The sequence below is a fragment of the Schistocerca serialis genome, chromosome 3 (genome assembly GCF_023864345.2).
Source record: "Schistocerca serialis cubense isolate TAMUIC-IGC-003099 chromosome 3, iqSchSeri2.2, whole genome shotgun sequence".
Lineage (NCBI taxonomy): Eukaryota > Metazoa > Arthropoda > Insecta > Orthoptera > Acrididae > Schistocerca > Schistocerca serialis.
The window spans coordinates 793,625,959-793,645,942 of NC_064640.1; the positions used below are offsets into that span (position 1 = coordinate 793,625,959).

General features: G+C 41.9%; 1 protein-coding gene across 1 annotated transcript in view; it reads left to right on the forward strand.

The window, feature by feature from the left end:
* The window catches only part of LOC126471231 (putative ammonium transporter 3), a 274,322-nt gene that overhangs the window by 70,116 nt on the left and 184,222 nt on the right, over positions 1 to 19,984 (forward strand). The window contains exon 4 of the mRNA XM_050099355.1: positions 12,529 to 12,664. Coding sequence (XP_049955312.1) covers positions 12,529 to 12,664 — 136 coding nt within the window. The remainder of the gene's footprint in view (positions 1 to 12,528; positions 12,665 to 19,984) is intronic.

The window sequence follows — 19,984 nt, forward strand, 5'->3', positions numbered from 1 at the left end:
CTCCTGTAGAGGGTATTTATAGAGAAAGTCCATCCTCCTTTCCTTTTTCGTGGCTAATATGTCTATGACTCTCTCGCTGAAATCTGGAAGCTTATGGAATCTTTCATTTTCAACAGATAACATGGCAAGAGCTGACAGCCTGTATTCACCCACGATCCTTTTTTGAAAACGTTTTGATCCGCGACAAAGTGGAGAAACGTCTCTGCTTGACAGGTTGTTATTGGCATAGAAGCAACTAATTTCTAAAATTTCATAACGTCATCAAAAGGTTCTTGCAGGTTATTTTCAATTAAAACCCTCAGAAGAGTTATTGCATTTTTCATTTCTTGAAAACCATTTCGAGAATAAAGGATCTACAGTTCTGTTTTTAACTTAGCTTCATTTTGAAATGTAATACACTGCACAACAGCTGTTTCTCCTTTTAGTTTCTGTGATATGTGTTTTTTGGTGGTGCGGGTTATCAGCCCACAGCCCCCTAGTGTCCTGGTGGGGCTGCCAGCTCATGGCCTGGACACCTGCCAAGGTTTTATTTCGGGCCTTACCCCTTAGATAGCTTGTCTTCACCACGATCCATCCCTTCGCAGTTAGGCCTATGTGCATCAACGCTGTCCTGGTTTCCAAGAATCTTCCGTTGTCCACATTAGGGGACTGTCTGCTGCCACACAATCACAAGGAGGAAAAGGAAAGGAAGGGAGTGTATAGGATGGGACAGAACAGAAAAGGATAGGACGAGACAGGACAGGACAGGACACTAGACGGGACGTTGTGAGACACACTTTGTCTGGATCCTCTATGGAGACCTGTCTGGCTTGGGAGGCCCTGCTGGTAGTTACACCACCACCGGCATAGCCCTCCACTTCATTGGATCACACAAACCCCCTCGCACACACGGATAGTGTTTCGTTAAAGCGGTGTCTCCTGAGGGGGCACAACAGCATAAAGAACGTTTTTCAGAAAATCACTGGAAGTGCTGGTCAAGTAAATTAGAGGCCAGTAAGTGGCAGGAGAATGGAAAAGCAAACTGAGGATCTGTTACATGATGAACAGTTTGGCTTTGGGAAAGGTAAAGGCGCCAGAGAGGCAGTTGTTACTGGAAGTAAGACTGAAGAAAAATCTAGACACGTTCATAGGATGTAACGACCTAGAAAAGGCCTTCGACAATGTAAACTGGTGCAAAATGATCGAAATACTGAGGAAAACAGGGGTAAGATAAGGGGAAAGACGGTATATATTCAATATGTACAGTAACCAAGAGGGGCAATATGCCTATAAGACCAAAAGAACGAAGTGGTCTCATTGAATTGGGTATAAGTAGGGATGTAGTCTTTCGCTCCTGCTGTTCAATACATTTATCGACAAAACGATGACGGAAAGAAAAGAAGGGTTCAAGATTGGGCTTAAAATTGAAGGTGAAAGGATATCAATGACAAAATTCGCTGAGAATATTGGTATCCTAAGTGAACGTGAAGGATCTGGTGAGTGGAATGAACTGTCTAATGAGTATAGAATATGGACTCAGAGTAAATAGAAGAAAGACGAAAGTAATGAGAAGTAGCAGAAACGAGAACAGCGAGAAACTTAACATCAGAATTGATTATCACGAAGAAGATGTAGTTAAGGAATTCTTCTACCTAGGCAGCGAAACACGCCACGACGGACGGAGCAAGAAAGAGATAAAAAGCGGGCTGGCACTGACAATAAGGGCATTCCTGGGCAAAAGAAGTATGCTAATATCAAACATAGGCCTTAATTTGAAGAAGAAATGTCTGAGAACTTGCGTTTATAGCACAGCATTGTGTGGTAGTGAAACATGGGCTGTGGGGGAATCAGAACAGAAGAGAATCGAAACATTTGAGATGTGGTGTTACAGAAGACTGTTGAAAAGTAGGTAGACTGATAAGGTAAGGAATGAGGAGGTTCTCCGCAGAATCGGCGATGGAAGGGATGTATGGAAAACACTAAATAGAAGAAGGGACAGGATGATAGGATGTGTGTTAACACATCAGGAATTAACTTCCATGGTACTAGAGGAAGCGTTAGAGAGTAAAATCTGTAGAGGAGAACAGATTGAAATACATCCAGCAAATAATTAAGGCTGGAGGTTGCAGGTGTTATTCTGAGATGAAAAGTTTGGCACAGGAGAGAAATTCATGGCGGACCGCATCAAACCAGTCAGAAGACTGATTACAATAAAGTGGTTGGAGAATTCAAAACTCTGTCCTGTTGAATTATTACCTCACATACTTCCTTTGCTGCTACATTCCTTGAATCTTCTTTTCGCTACATTTGGTTCTTCCTTGACTATGTTATAAACGTTGTCTCTAACTTCGAGTGTCATTTTGGAATGATACTATTGCTTCCTTTATTCAGACGGGATCAGTAGTGCGCTTTTGTAATGGGCTGTAGAAGACATCCACGTGGGATATCATTTTATAAAATACCTGTAAGCAAAAGGAAAATTTCGGTGGTTATAGTTCCAACCTTAGACCAAATGCTTGAAACACAGTTACGTCTGGTTGTTGGTATCTTAGATGTGCCGCGCGGGATTAGCCGAGCGGTCTTAGGCGCTGCAGTCATGGACTGTGCGGCTGATCCCGGCGGAAGTTCGAGTCCTCCCTCAGGCATGGGTGTGTGTGTTTGTCCTTAGGATACTTTAGGTTAAGTAGTGTGTAAGCTTGGGGACTGATGACCTTAGCAGTTAAGTCCCATAAGATTTCACACACATTTGAACATCTTAGATGTGTTGAAGACGTTGTAGAATGTCCTCATTATTCTTATGAACTGTAAGAACTGCCCTGGTTTAAAATTCCATCTTGTGGCTGATCCATGAGGGACTCTTCGTTTCACAATTCCATCTAGAACAGCCATTCTTTGAACTGAATGAGAGAGGAATATTGGTACCTCTGCAATAGTACTGCGAAACAGTTTTACTTCTTTACCTGGAATTATAGCTTGGGCAAGAATTAAGTTTAGTTGGTGAGCACAACAATGCACATAGTACACGAAATGATACTGTTTACTTACAATTGTTTGGGCCCCTGTATGTTGGCCGCGCATGATACAATCACCATCATAACTTTGAGATGTTACTCTTTCTTTCCGTTTTTATACAACAGCGGCGAGGACACTTTCAATGCATACTGCTAAGGACCAAACATCGTCACCAGATGGATTTAAGAATGTCCGAAATCTTTCAGTAGGCTGTCCAGTAGATAACAGATAGCGAAATACTACAACCAACTGAAATTTAGGTACATTACAGTTTCCTCGGCTATCACAGACATAAAACCTGCCTTTGCTGTATCTGCATTAATTGTCTCACGATATACATCTAACATACATTCTAGAAAATCATTTTTTATATCTTTTGATGTTCCTTAAAAGATTGTAACAATGTATATGTCCTGTTTTATGTTTTACAACTGTAACTAAAGCTGAAGTGAAATTTTTAGCCGTCTGGATATTCCAGAATTTTCAAATTCTGCTGTTTCATCATGTCACCGAAGAACTTAATATAATCAGTTATTTTGGGAAGAACATAGCGATTTTTCCTTAAATTGGTACTGTGTGTTTTTATATTCTGTCTAAAAGCTGAGCTAAGCTGCTGCCTAATTTCTGTTACTCAGAGGACTGATAAATCTAATAAGGATTTTTATGTGGAATAGATTCCTCATGCTTCTTAACCTTCTGTGTTAGATGATTTAGATCTGACACCATTGCATCTCCAGCTGGTATCTCTTCCCTAAGCAGACAAAAAGCGCGGAAACCAAAGTAGTTTATATGTAGAGCTGGAGCCGCAAATCGAACTATTTCCCGTACTTATATTTACATTAAATGACCTGCAAAATATCTTTCCTCGGCTTCTCTGTACTAGTTTCATTACGAGCTGAGACACTGACCCACCACGCTTCTTGATTTACACTCCTCTTCCAAACTTAAAGCGGAGAAATTTGTTTCTACAAAGATACTGAACGTTGTCCATTCTTCTTCAAAAACGACCTCCAAGAACAGATGAATATGTATATGGACACTGAAAGCACAATAAATAACTGAATACACTATTAAGGGATTGTAAGAAAATCACTCCATTACAATTACAAGATCTATTGGCAACGAACAGAAATGACCTATTTGAGGATGTTCTCATTGAAACTGGTATCAGTGATCTACATCTACATCAGCATTTACATGGATACTCTGCAAATCACATTTAAGTGCCTGGCAGAGGGATCATCGAACCACCTTCACAATTCTCTATTACTCCAATCTTGTACAGCGCTCGGACAGAACGAATACCTGCTCGTATATCTTTCCATACGAACTCTGAGTTCCTTTATTTTATCTTGGTGATCGTTTCTCCCTATGTAGGTCGATGTCAACAAAAATTTTCCCTTTCGGAGGAGAAAGTTGCTGATTGGAATTTCGTGAGAAGATTCCGTCGCAACGAAAACGCCTTTCTTTTAATGATGTCCAGCCCAAATCCTGTATGATTTCAGTGACACTGTCTCCCATATTTCGCTATAATACAAAACGTGCTGCCCTTCTTTGAACTTTTTCGATGTACTCCGTCAGTCCTATCTGGTAACGATCCCACACCGCGCATCAGTATTCTAAAAGAGGACGGACAAGCGTAGTGTAGGCAGTCTCCTTATTAGTAGGTCTGTTACATTTTCTAAGTGCCCTGGCAATAAAAGACAGTCTTTGGTTAGCCTTCCCCCAAAACATCTTCTATGTGTTCCTTCCAATTTAAGTTGTTCGTAATTGTAATTCCTAGGTATTTAGTTGAATTTACGGCCTTCAGATTTGACTGATTTATCGTGTAACCGAAGTTTAACGAATTCATTTTAGCAATCATGTGGATGACCTCACACTTTTCGTTATTTAGAGTCAACAGCCAATTTTCGCACCATTAAGATATCTTTATTAAATCGTTTTGCAATTTGTTTTGAACTTCTGATGACTTTATTAGTAGATAAACGACAGCGTCATCTGCAGACAACCTAAGACGGCTGCTCAGATTGTCCCCAAATCGTGTATATAGATAAGGAACAGCAAAGGGCCTACAACACTACCTTGGGGAAGGCCAGAAATCAATTCTGTTTTACTCTGTGTGTCTTTCCGTCAGTTACTATGAACTGTGACATCTCTGACAGGAAATCACAAAGCCAGCCACATAACGGAGACGACATTCCATAATCACACGATTTCACTACAAGCCGCATGTGTGGGTGGTACAGTGCCACAAGCCTTCCGGAAATCCAGAAATATGGAATGGATCTGAAATCCCTTGTCAATAGCACTCAACACTTCATGCGAATAAAGAGCTAGTTCTGTTTCATAAGAATGATGTTTTTTAAATCCATGTTGAATTTGTGTCAATAGACCATTTTCTTTGGGGTAATTCATAATGTTCGAACACAATGTATGTTCCAAAAATCCTGCTGCATATCGACGTTAATGGTATGGGCCTGTAATTTAGTGGATTATTCCTACTAAGTTTCTTGGGTATTGGTGTGACCTGTGCGACTTTCCAGTCATTGGCTACGGATCTTTCGTCGAGCGAACGGTTGTATATGATTGTTAAGTATGGAGCTAATACATCAGCATACTCTGAAAGGAAACTGATTGGTTTACAGTCTGGACCAGAAGACTTGCTTTTATTAAATGATGTAAGTTACCTCACTACTCCGAGGATATTTACTTCTGCGTTACTCATGTTGGCAGCTTTTCTTGATTCGAATTCTGGAATATTTACTTCGTCTTCTTTTGTGAAGGAATTTCGGAAGGCTGTGTTTAGTAACTCTCCTTTGGCAGCACTGTCTTCGATAGTATCTCCATTGCTATCGCGCAGAGAAGGCATTGATTGTTTCTTGCCGCTAACATACTTCACATACGACCAGAATCTCCTTGGATTTTCTGCCAGGTTTCGAGACAAAGTTTCGTTGTGGAAACTGTTCTAAGCATCTCGCATGGAATTCCGCGCTAAATTTCGAGCTTCTGTAAAAGATCACCAGTCTTGGGATTTTGCGTCTGTTTAAATTTGGCTTGTTTGTTTCGTTGTTTCTGCAACAGTGTTCTGACCCGTTTTGTGTACCAAGGAGGATCAGCTCCGTCGTTTGTTAATGTATTTGGTATAAATCTCTCAATTGCTGCCGATACTATTTCTTTGAATTCAAGCCACATCTGGCCTACGCTTATATTATTAATTTGGAAGGAGTGGAGATTGTCACTCAGGAAGACATCAAGTGAATTTTTATCTGCTTTTCCGAATAGGTATATTTCTCGTTTATTTTTGGATTATTTGGGGGTTACAATATTCAATCTCGCTACGACAGCCCTGTGTTCACTAATCCCTGTATCCGTTTTGATGCTCGTTGTTAACTCAGGATTATTTGTTGCTAAGATATCAAGAGTGTTTTCACAATCGTTTCCTATTCACTTGGGCTCATGAACTGACTGCTCGAAATAATTTTCAGAGAATGCGTTTAGCACAATTTCGGATGATGTTTTATGCGTACCTCCGGAATTAAACATGTATATAGAAGGTAAATTAAAGTCACCACCAACTATAATCGTATGAGTCGGGTACGTGTTTGAAATCAAACTTAAATTTTCTTTGAACCTTTCAGCAACTGTATCATCTGAATTGGGATGCCGATAAAAAGATCCAATTATTATTTTGTTCCTTTTGTTTAAATTTTATTCTATTCATGATCATGGGGCAGATATAGTAGCAATCGGTACCAAAGTACAAAGGGCATCTAAAACAAATGGAAAGATATATGTGTTCAATAAACCTGACAAAGTAGTAGGAGTGTCATTTCTCAATGAGGAACGTGAAACTTTTAGCTCAGCACAGGAGCATATAGAGGAAATATGGCTCAAATTTAAAAGAATAGTTGACCAGGTACTGGATAGATATGAACCCAGTAGAACCGTTCATCGTGGTAGACACGCTCCATGGTATACAACAACTGTAAAGAAACTTCTAAAGAAACAAAGGCTACTGCTTAATAGGTATAAAACAAAGCATAGGGCTCTAGGTTAATGCTGAATGAAACGTCTTTGGATGTGTGAGGAATTCCACGACTACCGTAGCGGAATATTATCAAATAGTCTTTCACAAAACTAAAAGAAAATTCTGGTCATATGTAAAGGCTGTTGGCGACACCAAACTTAATGCCCATTCACTCATATTTGAAGCAGGAACCGAGTGAGGTGGTGCAGTGGTTAGCACACTTGACTCGTATTTGGGAGGACGACGGTTCAAACCAGCGGCCGGCCGTCCAGATTTAGGTTTTCCGTGATTTCCCGAAATCGCTCCACGAAAATGCCAGGATGATTCCATTGAAAGGACACGGCCAATTTCCTTCTGTTCTTAATACTTAATACTATCTGAGATTGTGCTCCGTCTCTAATGATCTAATGACCCGCTGTCGACGGAATCTTCCCTCTTTTTAAAAAAAGACAGGAACTGAAATTGAGAGTATCACAGAAATTGCTTAAACCTGTTTTCAGATTTTCATTTACAAAAGAAAACCCGGAAGTACTGCCCCAGTTTAATTCTCGTAACACTGAACAGATGAGTGAAGCAGATATTAGTGCAGTGCCGTTGAGAAACAACTGAAATCGTTAAAGCTGAACAGTGCCCTAATGGCCCGATGGAATCCCTTTGAGATTGTATGCCCAATTTTCAGCTGAACTAGTCCATTTGTTAACTGTAATCTATCGTAGATCCCTCGAACAGAATACCGTGCCCACTAGCTGGAAGAAAGCACAGGTCAGGACCGTCTGGAAGAAGGGTAGCAGAAGTAACGAAAACTACATACAGTCCAATATCCTTGGCATTCATTTGTTGTAGGATCTGAGAACATATCCTGAGCTCAAACATAATGAGTAATCTCGAACAGAATGACTTCCCTCATGTTAACCAGCACGGATCTCGAAAACATTGATCATGTGAAACCCAAGTCGCACTTTTCTCACAGGAGGTACTAAAAGTCATAGATCAAGGCAGACAAATAAATGTATTGTTTCTGAATTTCCGGAAAGCATCTGCCTCGGTACCATAGAAACGCATATTATCAAACGTACTATAGTAGGGGTATCAAAAGAAATTTGTGACTGGAGTGAGGATTTCCTGGTAGCAAGGAGGTAGCAAATTATCTTGCATTGAGAGTCATCAACAGATGTAGAAGTAACTTGGGGTGTACACCAGGGAAATGTGTGTTGGGTCCCTTGCTGTTCATGTTGCATATTGTTGCCCTCATAGACAATATTAATATTAAGCTCAGACTTTTCGCAGATGATGCTGTTATCTGTAATGAAATACAGTCGGAAAGAAACTGCATAAATACTAAGTCAAATATTTATAAGGTTTCAAAGGGGTGTAATGATTGGCAACTTGGTTTACATTTGTAGAAATGTAAAATTTTACACTTTTAAACGCGATAAAACGTACTGTCCTATGACTAAATCACTGAGACACAATTGGCATCTGTAAACACATACAAATACCTTAGTGTGCCACTCTCTAGAGACATGAATTGGAACGATCACATAGGCTCAGTCCAGGGTAAAGCAGGTAGCAAACCACAGTTTATTTGTAGAATACTAGGGAGATCAATCAGTCTACAAAAGAAGATTGCTTACAGATAACTCATGCGATCCATCCAAGAATATTGCCGAGTGTTTAGGACTCATACCAGATAGGACTCACACAAGATATTGAGCGTATACAGAAAAGAGCAGCACGAATGCTCACAGGTTTGGTTAGACCGGGAGGAGAGTGTCACAAAAGTGTTGAAAGAACTGTTCTGGCATACGCTTGGAGATGGACGGGAATCATTCTGAGAAAGCCGACTCACAAAGTTTCAAGAACCGGCTTTGAATGATGACTCCAGGAATATAGTGTAACCCCCTGCATATCGCTCCCATAGGGATCGTGAGGACAGGATCATATTAATCACATTCTTCCTGTTGTGTTAGCAGAAGAGCTAACACCGTGTTACGAGTGGAGGCCGAAATTCACGCGTTTTAGCTCACGCAGGCTGGCGTGAAGAGGGAAGAACTATACTGACGTGAGGTCTTGAACATGACAAGGAATGAGAATTCAGAAAGCGGACGTAATTAGTTTGATACTTAACTTTAATCCATTAATGATGAACGTCGCTCTTGACGATACATGAGTCACAATATTATCTGTTCAGAAGACCTTCTTGAAGATATTTCTTATAGTAACTGAATATGGCGCCTTGCTAGGTCGTAGCAAATGACGTAACTGAAGGCTATGCTAACTGTCGTCTCCGCAAATGAGAGCGTATGTAGACAGTGAACCATCGCTAGCAAAGTCGACTGTACAACTGGGTCGAGTGCTAGGGAGTCTCTCTAGACTAGACTTCGCGTGTGGCGGCGCTCGGTCTGCAATCACTGATAGTGGCGACACGCGGGTCCGATGTATACTAACGGACCGCGGCCGATTTAAAGGCTACCACCTAGCAAGTGTGGTGTCTGGCGGTGACACCACACTTCCCTCGCTCCATACGCGAATAGAAGGGGAAAAAGCCCTAACAACTGGTACAATAGGACGTACCCTCTACCACGCACTCCACAGTGATTTGTGGATTAACAATGTCGATGTCAGATCTAGGAGACACACGTTCTAACTGCTTCGGTGGTGCATTACAGTCTTTCAGTTCGAATCAATTTGTGCGAGCTGGTTTTTCCACCAACACAAATGCGCATATTACTACCAACGTTTCCTCCAGCCCTTCCCTGCCGAAGGAACACACATAAGCTTACTCACGGAGATTCAGAAGAGAACTGAATCGTGGCAGTACCTGGACAACGCTTTGTCACGTACGCGTGCTATCTGAACGACTTAAAAGTTTTTCATACAATGAAAACATTTTGAGAAAATAGATAAAGTGGTCTAATACGAGAAAGAAACGATGAATGATTGTGCAGATTATAGATGTATTTATTTAAACAATCATCTTTTTTGCTTGGGTTCAGTGAACCACTGAATACAGCAAATATGAGGTCTGAGGTATCCTGTCACGGTCCAAGCGGCTGCCCCCGTTGGAGGTTCGAGTCCTCCCTTGGGCATGGTTGTGTGTGTCGTCCTTAGCGTAAATTACTTTAAGTTAGATTAAGTAGTGTGTAAGCTTAGGGACCGATGACCTAAGCAGTTTGGTCCCATAAGACCTTATCACAAATTTCCAATACATAGGATGTGCGGCCATTGCTTCGTAGTTTTCATTAATGTACTCAGAAGACCTCTCCTGAAGTCTCCTCTCCTGGTGTGAGTACAAAAACTCTTCTTCAACAGTCTGTGTAATTTTAGATGGTAGACAGAAACAATGTTTTGCACCACTTGGTTAGGAATAGTCTACTGTAGTAAACTTACAAGAAAGAAATGTGCCATAATAGACTGACGGAAAAAATCGAAACACCAAGAAAGAGTTGTGCGACAAAGCGAAAGCTGGATGCGTATTTCTATATCTGAAAGACAATGTCTATTCGAATTTCACCCCAGTGGCATAAGAGTGGCGCTAGGAGCACCACTATGAGAGTGCAAACCAAGTTCGCTTTAAATATACGCTGTAAAGGTCGTGAGCGTTAGTTACCTTTGAAATTGGACTTGGTGAGCTGATGTTGGTCAAGAATGCCCTTAAAGCCACAAAGACGACATTATAAACACCTCACTGAGCTTGAACGAGGTTGTGTAATAGGGCTACGAGAAGCTGAATGGTCCCTCTGTGGTACTGCAGAAAGACTTGGCAGGGATTTAGCCACTGTATATAATTGCTGGCAGCGGTGGACACCAGAGTGTACGGTCGCAAGAAGACCGGGCTCCGGACGATCACGTGACACTACCGAGAACGAAGACATCGTGTTCGGTGTATGGCTCTGGCATGTCGTTCTGCGTCTGCAGCAACAATTTTTTTCGTAGTTGGCACCACGGTGACGCAACGAACTCTTAGGAATCGGTTACTTCAATGATAGTTCCGAGCCAGACGCTCTGTAGTGTGCATTACACTGATCACAAACCACAGACATTTGAGAATTCAGTAGTGTAAGTGAGAGCTCATTGAAGGGCAGGGTGGGGGTCTGTTATGCCTCGTTGCCAGTGACGGTCGTGTGTTGGTTAGGAGGAGGCTAGTTGAGGGTCTGTAACCAACCCGTCTGTGTGCTAGACACATTGGGCCCATACATGAAGTTATAGTCTGGAGTACGATTTCGTATGACAGCAGGGGCACTCTCGCGGTTATGCTACGCACCCCGACCGCAAACTTGTACGTCAGTCTGGTGATTCCATCTGTTGTGCTGCTATTCATGAACAGCAGTCTAAGGGGTGTTTTCCAACAGGATAACGCTTGCCCACATACCGCTGTTATAACCTAACGCGCTCTACAGACTGTCAACACGTTACCTTGGCCTCCTCGATCACCAGATCTGTCGCCAATCGCTCACATATGGAACATCATCGAACAACAACTCCAGCGTAATCCACAAACAGCATTAATCATCTCTTTATTGACCGACCAAGTGCAACAGGCATTGAACTCCACCCCATAAACTGATATCTGGCACCTGTACAACACAATGCATGCACGTTCACATGCTTGCATTCAACATTCTGGCTGTTACACCGGTTGTTAGTATACCAGCTCTTCGCATTTGCAATTGCTTATCTCGCGTTTACATGAACCTGTGATCTTGCAATGTTAATCATTTAAACATGTTACCTATACATGTATTACTGAAATTTTACTACTACTACTACTACTACTACTACGTGATCAGGCCCAGTGGACCGCACGCATCTACAAGTTTCCTCCTCCACTGTATTCTGTCCATTGCTGCTATCCGCCATCCGTTCACATCTATTGACACTTGGTTTAAATCTTCATGGAGTCCATCCCTCCAACGCTTCTTGGGTCTCCCTGGCGGTCCCTTTCCTGTAGGTGTGAAATCCAGAAGCTTCCGAGGCCATCTGTGATCCTCCATCTGGGCCACATGGCCGGCCCACTGCATTCGTTTGGCTTTGACAGTTCTTGCTATGCTGGGCTGCTGGTATAGTTCCTCAAGCTCTTGGTTGTATCTGATCCTCCATTCCCCTGTATCTGCATCCAGAACCGGACCGTATATCTTCCGAAGCACTTGTCTCTCAAAAACAAAGAGCTTATGGAAGTCCTGTTTCCGGATACTCCATGTCTCACAGCCATATAGAACAACAGGCTGGATCAGGGTTTCGTACAGTCGAATCTTGAACTGTCTGGAGAGATATTTGGACTGAAGCAGTTGTGCTAGGCTTTGGTAAGATCGATTTCCTGCTTGTATTCTGGCATTGATCTCTGCTTCACTACCCTACATTAACTATATTCTAACGTACCGATTTATTTCTCGTCATTTTATTTTCGTGTATCTCGTTGTGTTTTTGTGAGTAAAACTAGCACTAGCGAAATCAATGAACGTGAAACAGGAAACAATTGTCGGTTACCAGTTGCGCTACTATGTGTGTAGCTCTGATGGGTGCAGTGATGCTGGGCCCCCGGCAGGGCCGCTACAGCGGTGGCAGGCTGCCCATGGGCTCTCCCGTCAACGCCGTCATGGGGCTCTTCGTGCTCTGGTGGGGCTGGCTCGCCTTCAATTCTGGCAGGTTAGTATTCAGCAGTGAGATGTGTCTCCTCATGACTAATACGTTAATATATGCGAAACTCGTTACATGCACACGAAATGTCTCAAATGAATCACGTGATTTTTTATCCTTGGGTATATCCCCTAAAACTCTAGACGCCAAGAGAGGCTATAAAAGAGCAAATACCATTTCTAGACTTAAACAAGCTCATCAAGCCAGACTTTTTACGTGTAACTGGATAATGGCAGGGCCGTGACCTCATCACACCGCTGCCCAACATGACTTAGTCACGCTGGTATGTGTCACAGAGCTTCTACTGTTCTCTTTGTTTACCAATAAGACCCATATCTTTTCTCTTTTTAATCATTCTTCCTTTCTATTAAAGTTTTTGTGCTTTGAAAATATTATAGTCTCTCTGTACATACACTACTGGCCATTAAAATTGCTACACCAACAAGAAATGCAAATGATAAACGGGTATTCATTGGACAAATATATTATACTAGAACTGACATGTGATTACATTTTCACTCAATTTGGGTGCATAGATCCTGAGAAATCAGTACCCAGAACAACAACCTCTGACCGTAATAATGACCTTGATACGCCTGGGCATTGAGTCAAACAGAGCTTGGATGGCGTGTACGGGTACAGCTGCCCATGCAGCTTCAACACGATACCACAGTTCATCAAGAGTAGTGACTAGCGTATTGAGACGAGCCAGTTGCTCGGCCACCATTGAGCAGTGGTTTTCAATTGGTGAGAGATCTGTAGAATGTGCTGGCCAGGGCAGCAGTCGAACATTTTCTGTGTCCAGAAAGGCCTGTACAGGACCTGCAACATGCGGTCGTGCTTTATCCTGCTGAAATGTAGGGTTTCGCAGGGATCGAATGAAGGGTGGAGCCACGGGTCGTAACACATCTGAAATGTAACGTCCACTGTTAAGAGTGCCCTCAATGCGACCAAGAGGTAACCAATGGCACCCCATACCATCACGCCGGGTGATACGCCAATATGGCGATGACGAATTCACGCTTCCAATTTGTGTTCACCGCGATGTCGCCAAACACGGATGCGACCATTATGATACGGGGTTCATCCGAAAAAATGACGTTTTGCCATTCGTGCACCCAGGTTCGTCGTTGAGTACACCATCGCAGGCGCTCCTGTCTGTGATGCAGCGTCAATGGTAACCGAAGCCATGGTCTCCATGCTGCGAACTGTTCGTGCAGATGGTTATTGTCATGCAAACGTCCTCATCTGTTGACTCAGGGATCGAGACGTGGCTGCACGATCCGTTACAGCCATGCGGATAAGATTCCGGTCATTTCAACTGCAAGTGATACGAGGCCGTTGGGATCCAGCACGGCGTTCCGTTTTACCCTCCTGAACCCACCGATTCCATATTCTGCTAACAGTCATTGGATCTCGACCAACGAGCAACAGTGTCGCGATAGGATAAACCACAATCGCGATAGGCTACAATCAGACCTTTATCAAAGTCGGAAACGTGTTGGTACGCATTTCTCCTCCTTACAGGAGGCATCACAACAACGTTTCACCAGGCAACGCCGGTCAACTGCTGTTTGTGTATGAGAAATTGGTTGGAAACTTTCCTCATGTCAGCACGTTGTAGGTGTCGCCACCGGCCCCAACCTTGTGTGAATGCTCTGAAAATCTAATCTTTTGCATATCACAGAATCTTCTTCCTGTCGTTAAATTTCGCGTCTGTAGCACGTCTTCTTCGTGGTGTAGCAATTTTAATGGCCAGTAGTGTAGTACAATATTATTTATTTGACCTTAATAAAACTATAGCACAGGAGAACCAAATTTTTTTACTCCCTCGGCCCAGTAAATATTCTGCTATTGTCGATTTATCCATGTTTCCCATACCACAATCGCTGTGTCTACGCGGTGGACTTGTACCCTCCGCTGGGGCGTGCACCGTTACATATGGACAGTTTGGCTTGCTGAGCTTAGCTTTGACATTACTAGCTGAATTATTATAGCGTGTGATAATGTCTACAGCATTAGGATAGCAAACGGTAAGCCGGTCGGTGTGGCTGAGCGGTTCTAGGCGCTTCAGTCTGGAACTGCGCGACCGCTACGGTCGCAGGTTCGAATCCTGCCTCGGGCATTGATGTGTGTGATGTCCTTAGGTTAATTAGGTTTAAGTAGTTCTGATTTCTAGGGGAATGATGACCTCATATGTTAAGTCCCATAGTGCTCAGAGCCAGCAAACGTTAATCACAGGAACATGCCTTAGACGGCTGTCTGTTCCCCCCTTATAACAAATATCAACAAGGCTGCATATAGGTGACTGAGTCTACAGAGAGATGATGTGTAAGAAGGCCAAGCAGTGACCTCAGTTGAATGACCGGGGAAGTCTAACGATACTTTCACGACAGTTTTCAGGGGTCATATCTCGAATTCTATTGACGACAGAAATATGGGGGCCATGTGTTTTGGACACACTTGTCATAGCGATCATTTGTATACTCTCGAACGAACGGGCCTGCTGTAGCTCTCCTACAGTACAGAGTCGAAATCTAAACATTACACACTTCCTCCAGTCCAGGCAATTTGAGAAAATCGGTTGTTTCCATTGCATTAGGTGTGGTCAACGGCGGGCCATTGTCGACTTAGGAAAGTACCATTACCTCTTGGGTGACTCCTGAAAAACCCGAAAAACCATGATTTATGTGTACGAAAAGTACCAGTTGTGGGGATCGCCACTTCTGTGATTTCTATTCGTGGCAGATCGTCAAAATGCTTACCATTTGTTCTTAAGATGATATTCTAGGGTAACTTCGAATTTTTTTTCGATATCATTATCCGTTACCGAGAATCAGAGGTTCGAAACTACCATGCTAATGCAGAAAACCTCAAAAACCGGTTTTATCCGTTTTGCACCGTGGGTCGCAATTATCTAAATAACTAACAATAGCAAATGGCTCAAATTTTAACTGTACCATTCTTCGACATTCACCCAGAAACACCATTTCCATGTTTTCGAATATTTGTATCCATTGTCAACATTCATAACGGGAATCATGATTTTTGGGTACCAGTTGCGGGAATGGTCACTTCTGTAATTTCTGTTCATGACAAATCGTCGAAATTTGTATCGTATGTTCTCAAGATGGTGTCATCAGGGAATCTTGAAACTTTTGTCGATATTATTATCCGTTACCGAGACCCAGAGGTTCAAGTTACCGTAATTATGTATGTAAAATACCCAGTGTGAGGCGTGAGTATAGTTTTCACTGACGTAGTAAAAACGTGGCGAGGGTGCTAGAGGCATCGCAGTGATTCTGAGGTCACCAAACTATGTTTTTAGTGAGAAATGTTTCACCAATAAAACTTTATGATGCGCTGTTTCTGTGTAATTGACACATCACGGTATACAAATGCGATATGTCCAAAGTGGAACTGCAGTGTCAAAGCCACGCACTTCAGCCCGGAACCGCGCGACTGCTAAGGTCGGAGGTTCGAATCCTGCCTCGGGCATGGTTAGTTAGATTTAAGTAGTTTTAAGTTCTAAGGGACTGATGACCTCAGATGTTAAGTCCCATAGTGCTCAGAGCCATTTGAACCATTTGCAGTGTCAAAAAAAAAAAGGGGGGGGAGGGCTAGAAAGGGTCTTAACATGCCTGAAAAGAACTTAAAATGACAGCTGAAAATAGAGTAAAGCTGTAAAGTCTGAAAACTCATTAAAATAATTATAATAACTATTTTATTATTTTAAGATACAAATCATAAGCCGTGCGTTTTCGGTGATTTACGATCGGTGGACAAAGCATCCAGAAAAAATCTAAAGGAGATAAATGTATCGAAGTATGTAAGTACAAAAATAAACAGTCAAAGCTTTACTGACCTATATAATTTGTTTTATACAAGCAGAAAACCTACGTTTATAGCATTTGTAGACTCAGAGAAAGGTTTTGAGAATGTTTACTGTAATACTCCATTCGAAGTTGTGAATGTAGCAGGGGTAAAATACAGCTACCGAAAGTCTATTTGTAACTTGTACAGAAACCACACGGCAGTTATAAGAGTAGAGGGATATGAAAAGGAAGCAGTGGTTGAGAAGGGAGTGAGACATGTTTGTAGCCTATCCCCGGTGTTAGTCAATCTGCACACTGAACAAGCGGTAAAGCAAACCAATTAAAGTTTGGCGGCCGGCTGCCCTTGGGCTCTCACGTCAACGCCGCTTTCAGACTTAAGCAAGATCATCAAGCCAAGCCTTGTACATATAATAGCACAATTGGTGGGTTGTGACGTCATCAGACCGCTACCCAACATCACTGACTCACACTGACGTGTTTCACAGAGCTTCTACTGTTCTCTTTGTTTCCTAACAAGACCGATAACATTTTTAATTTTAATCGATCTTCCTTTCTGTTAAAGTTTTTGTGCTTTTAAATTTTTATGGCCCCTTCGTACATCTTAACATATTAATTATTAGACCTAAGTAAAACTAAAGTATCGGAGAACTAAATTTTGTAGCTCCCTGGACCCAGTACATGATCTACTACTATCGATTTACCAGTGTTTCCCTGAGCACAACTGTTCCTGTGTCTTCTAAGCCGGTTTTTAATGTTTCTTTCAGAAGTTCAAGTACACGTGACCACATATGCAATGGGCATCGTACATCCCTGGTGTGGTGTGCACGGTTACATATGGACAGGAATTAAAGTCCAGGGAAAGAAATAAGAATTTTGTGGTTTTCCAATATAGTATAATTCTGTCAGAGACAGCAAAGGACCTGGAAGAGCAGTTAAATGGAATGGGCAGTGTCTTGAAAGGAGGATATAAGATGAACATCAACAAAAGCAAAACAAGGATAATGGAATGTAGTCGAATTAAATCAGGTGATGCTGAGGAAATTAGATTAGGAAACGAGGCGCTTAAAGTAGTAGATGAGTTTTGCTATTTGGGAAGCAAAATAACTGATGGCGCTAGAAGTAGGGAGGTTATAAAATCGCGAGAAAAACATTTATAAAAAATAGAATTTGTTGTTAACATCGAATACAGATTTAAGTGTTAGGAAATTTTTTCTGAAAGTATTTGTATGGAGTGTAGCCATGTATGGAAGTGAAACATGGGCGATAAACAGTTTAGACAAGAAGAGAATAGAAGATTTTGAAATGTGGTGCTACAGAAAAATGCTGAAGTTTAAACGAGTAGATCACTGAACTGAGGAGGTACTGAACAGAACTGGGAAGAAAAAATGTATGTTGCAGTACTTATTCGAAGATGAAGGGGCTTTCAGGAGGTAGAGTAGCATGGGATGTTGCATCAAACCAGTCTTCGGACTGAAAATCACAATAACATAAGGAGCACACACTGCTGTACCAGGTTAAAGTAGGAAACCAGCTGAAAAATGCTCATATTTACTTCATTTTACAACCCTCCGGTAATAGCAAAACCCCGGAAAACGTTTGCCAGCTTTAGCTCAGGTGATCACAACGCATTGCCCCTTGAGCCTGTAACCTACAGTGGACGTTTTTGCACTCATACTGGCAATCATAAGGTTATTCAGTATCGTAATTTGGCTTTCAGTGTGAAATATTTTCGATGAACTGTGTGTACACCACACAGTAAAGACAGCGTTGTAACCGGTGCTCGCACACCATATGACGTGGGGAATATTAAGTATGTAATCTACGATTGCGGGCGAAATTTAGGAGGTCGGGGCATAAATGGCTACAAAACGGAGCATAAATGGAAAAGTTTAACACTTCTGACACTTTGTTCCCTTTGGATATAATAGACGGGTGAAAGAAGTGGAGGAAACTCAAACATTTGTGCAACATATGGGATAAGTGCTAGGGAAGAAATTGGATCAGAAAATAGTTTATCGGTTCATGTAAGATCGTTTTAAAATGGATTATTTGCCACATTTAGGAATTCCAACAGCTGTATCTCTGTCACGCCAGAGAAAAAAACGTTGGTCTCCTAGGAGCCTGGAATCTTGAACCAACGCAGCCTCGGCTTTGCAGCGAGATGATGGTTCCAAAGACCTAACGAGCAACTGCGTCATTCAGTGCTCCCTTATTCTGCTAGTGATCGCTAAGACAAATAATTTGCAATGAAATGATGAAATTAATTCTAGTGTCTGCATGGAAAGGCCCTCCTGGTCTAGAAAAATACATTTGACATTTGGATGCCACACCTTAAGTGCAAAGCGTTCAGAATATTTAATTAAAGTACCGTGGAAAAAAATGGTTGAAATGGCTCTGAGCACTATGGGAGTTAACTTCTTTGATCATCAGTCCCCTAGAACTTAGAACTACTTAAACCTAACTAACCTAAGGACATCACACACATCTATACCCGAGGCAGAATTCGAACCTGCGACCGTAGCGGTCGCGCGGTTCCAGACTGTAGCGCCTAGAACCGCTTGGCCACTCCAGCCGGCGTACCGGGGAAAGTTCAGTTGAATTTAGAAGAATAATTCTGTGTCACTCCAGGAAGTAACCCAATTATCAGAAGGTTGCGATTTCCACGCCTGATGTCATTCTTAAGTCGGCTATCAATTCAGGAGTAATGCTTGCATTTCGAAGACGCGGTAGAATCCCCAGATGTTCGTGTGAGACACTGTCTGTAAATGTCACTCCAGACAACTTTTTCAAAAAAATTTCCTTTCATTAAAGACTTCCTGTTAGTTAGTTGTTATTATAACGAGATATAAGTTATTTTATTGTTTACTTTCAACGTAACAGTCTATTCAAACAATTAATCCTCGATAATTCTCATATGAATATTCCGATAACCTAGAGATTAAGACGAAAATAGTATAATGACAGCTATGCTGAGGACAGCTGACCAGTTAATTTCCCCCGCTCTTAATTTATGGCGTTTAGGAATGCTTATAGACATTTGCTCACACGTGTCGTATTTCAGTAATCTATCAATTTGGTAGCAGCTTCCAACGTGTCTTTGAAATGCAAGATTTAATCCTGGATAGCTGGCGTGCTCAAGAATCTTATCAGGCTTGGAAACGTATACCTTCCTGCTGCGGAGATGACTGGGATTTAGTAACATTATAGAATATTTATGGCAGTCCCCTGATACTTTGCTAATGTAGTTATTTCCTGGAGTGACACAGAATTATCCTGCTAATTTCACTTGGTATTTCTCAGTATTTAAATTAAATATTCTGAAAGCTTCTCATTTAGGGTGTGTCATCCAATTTTCAAACGCATTTTTATAGACCGGGAAGGTCATTCCACGCAGAAACTACAACTAATTTCGTTTTTTCATTACGAATTATCTGTCTTAGGACAATAAGGGAGAACTAAATACCGCAGTTGTTCGCTAGTTCTGTGGAAACGT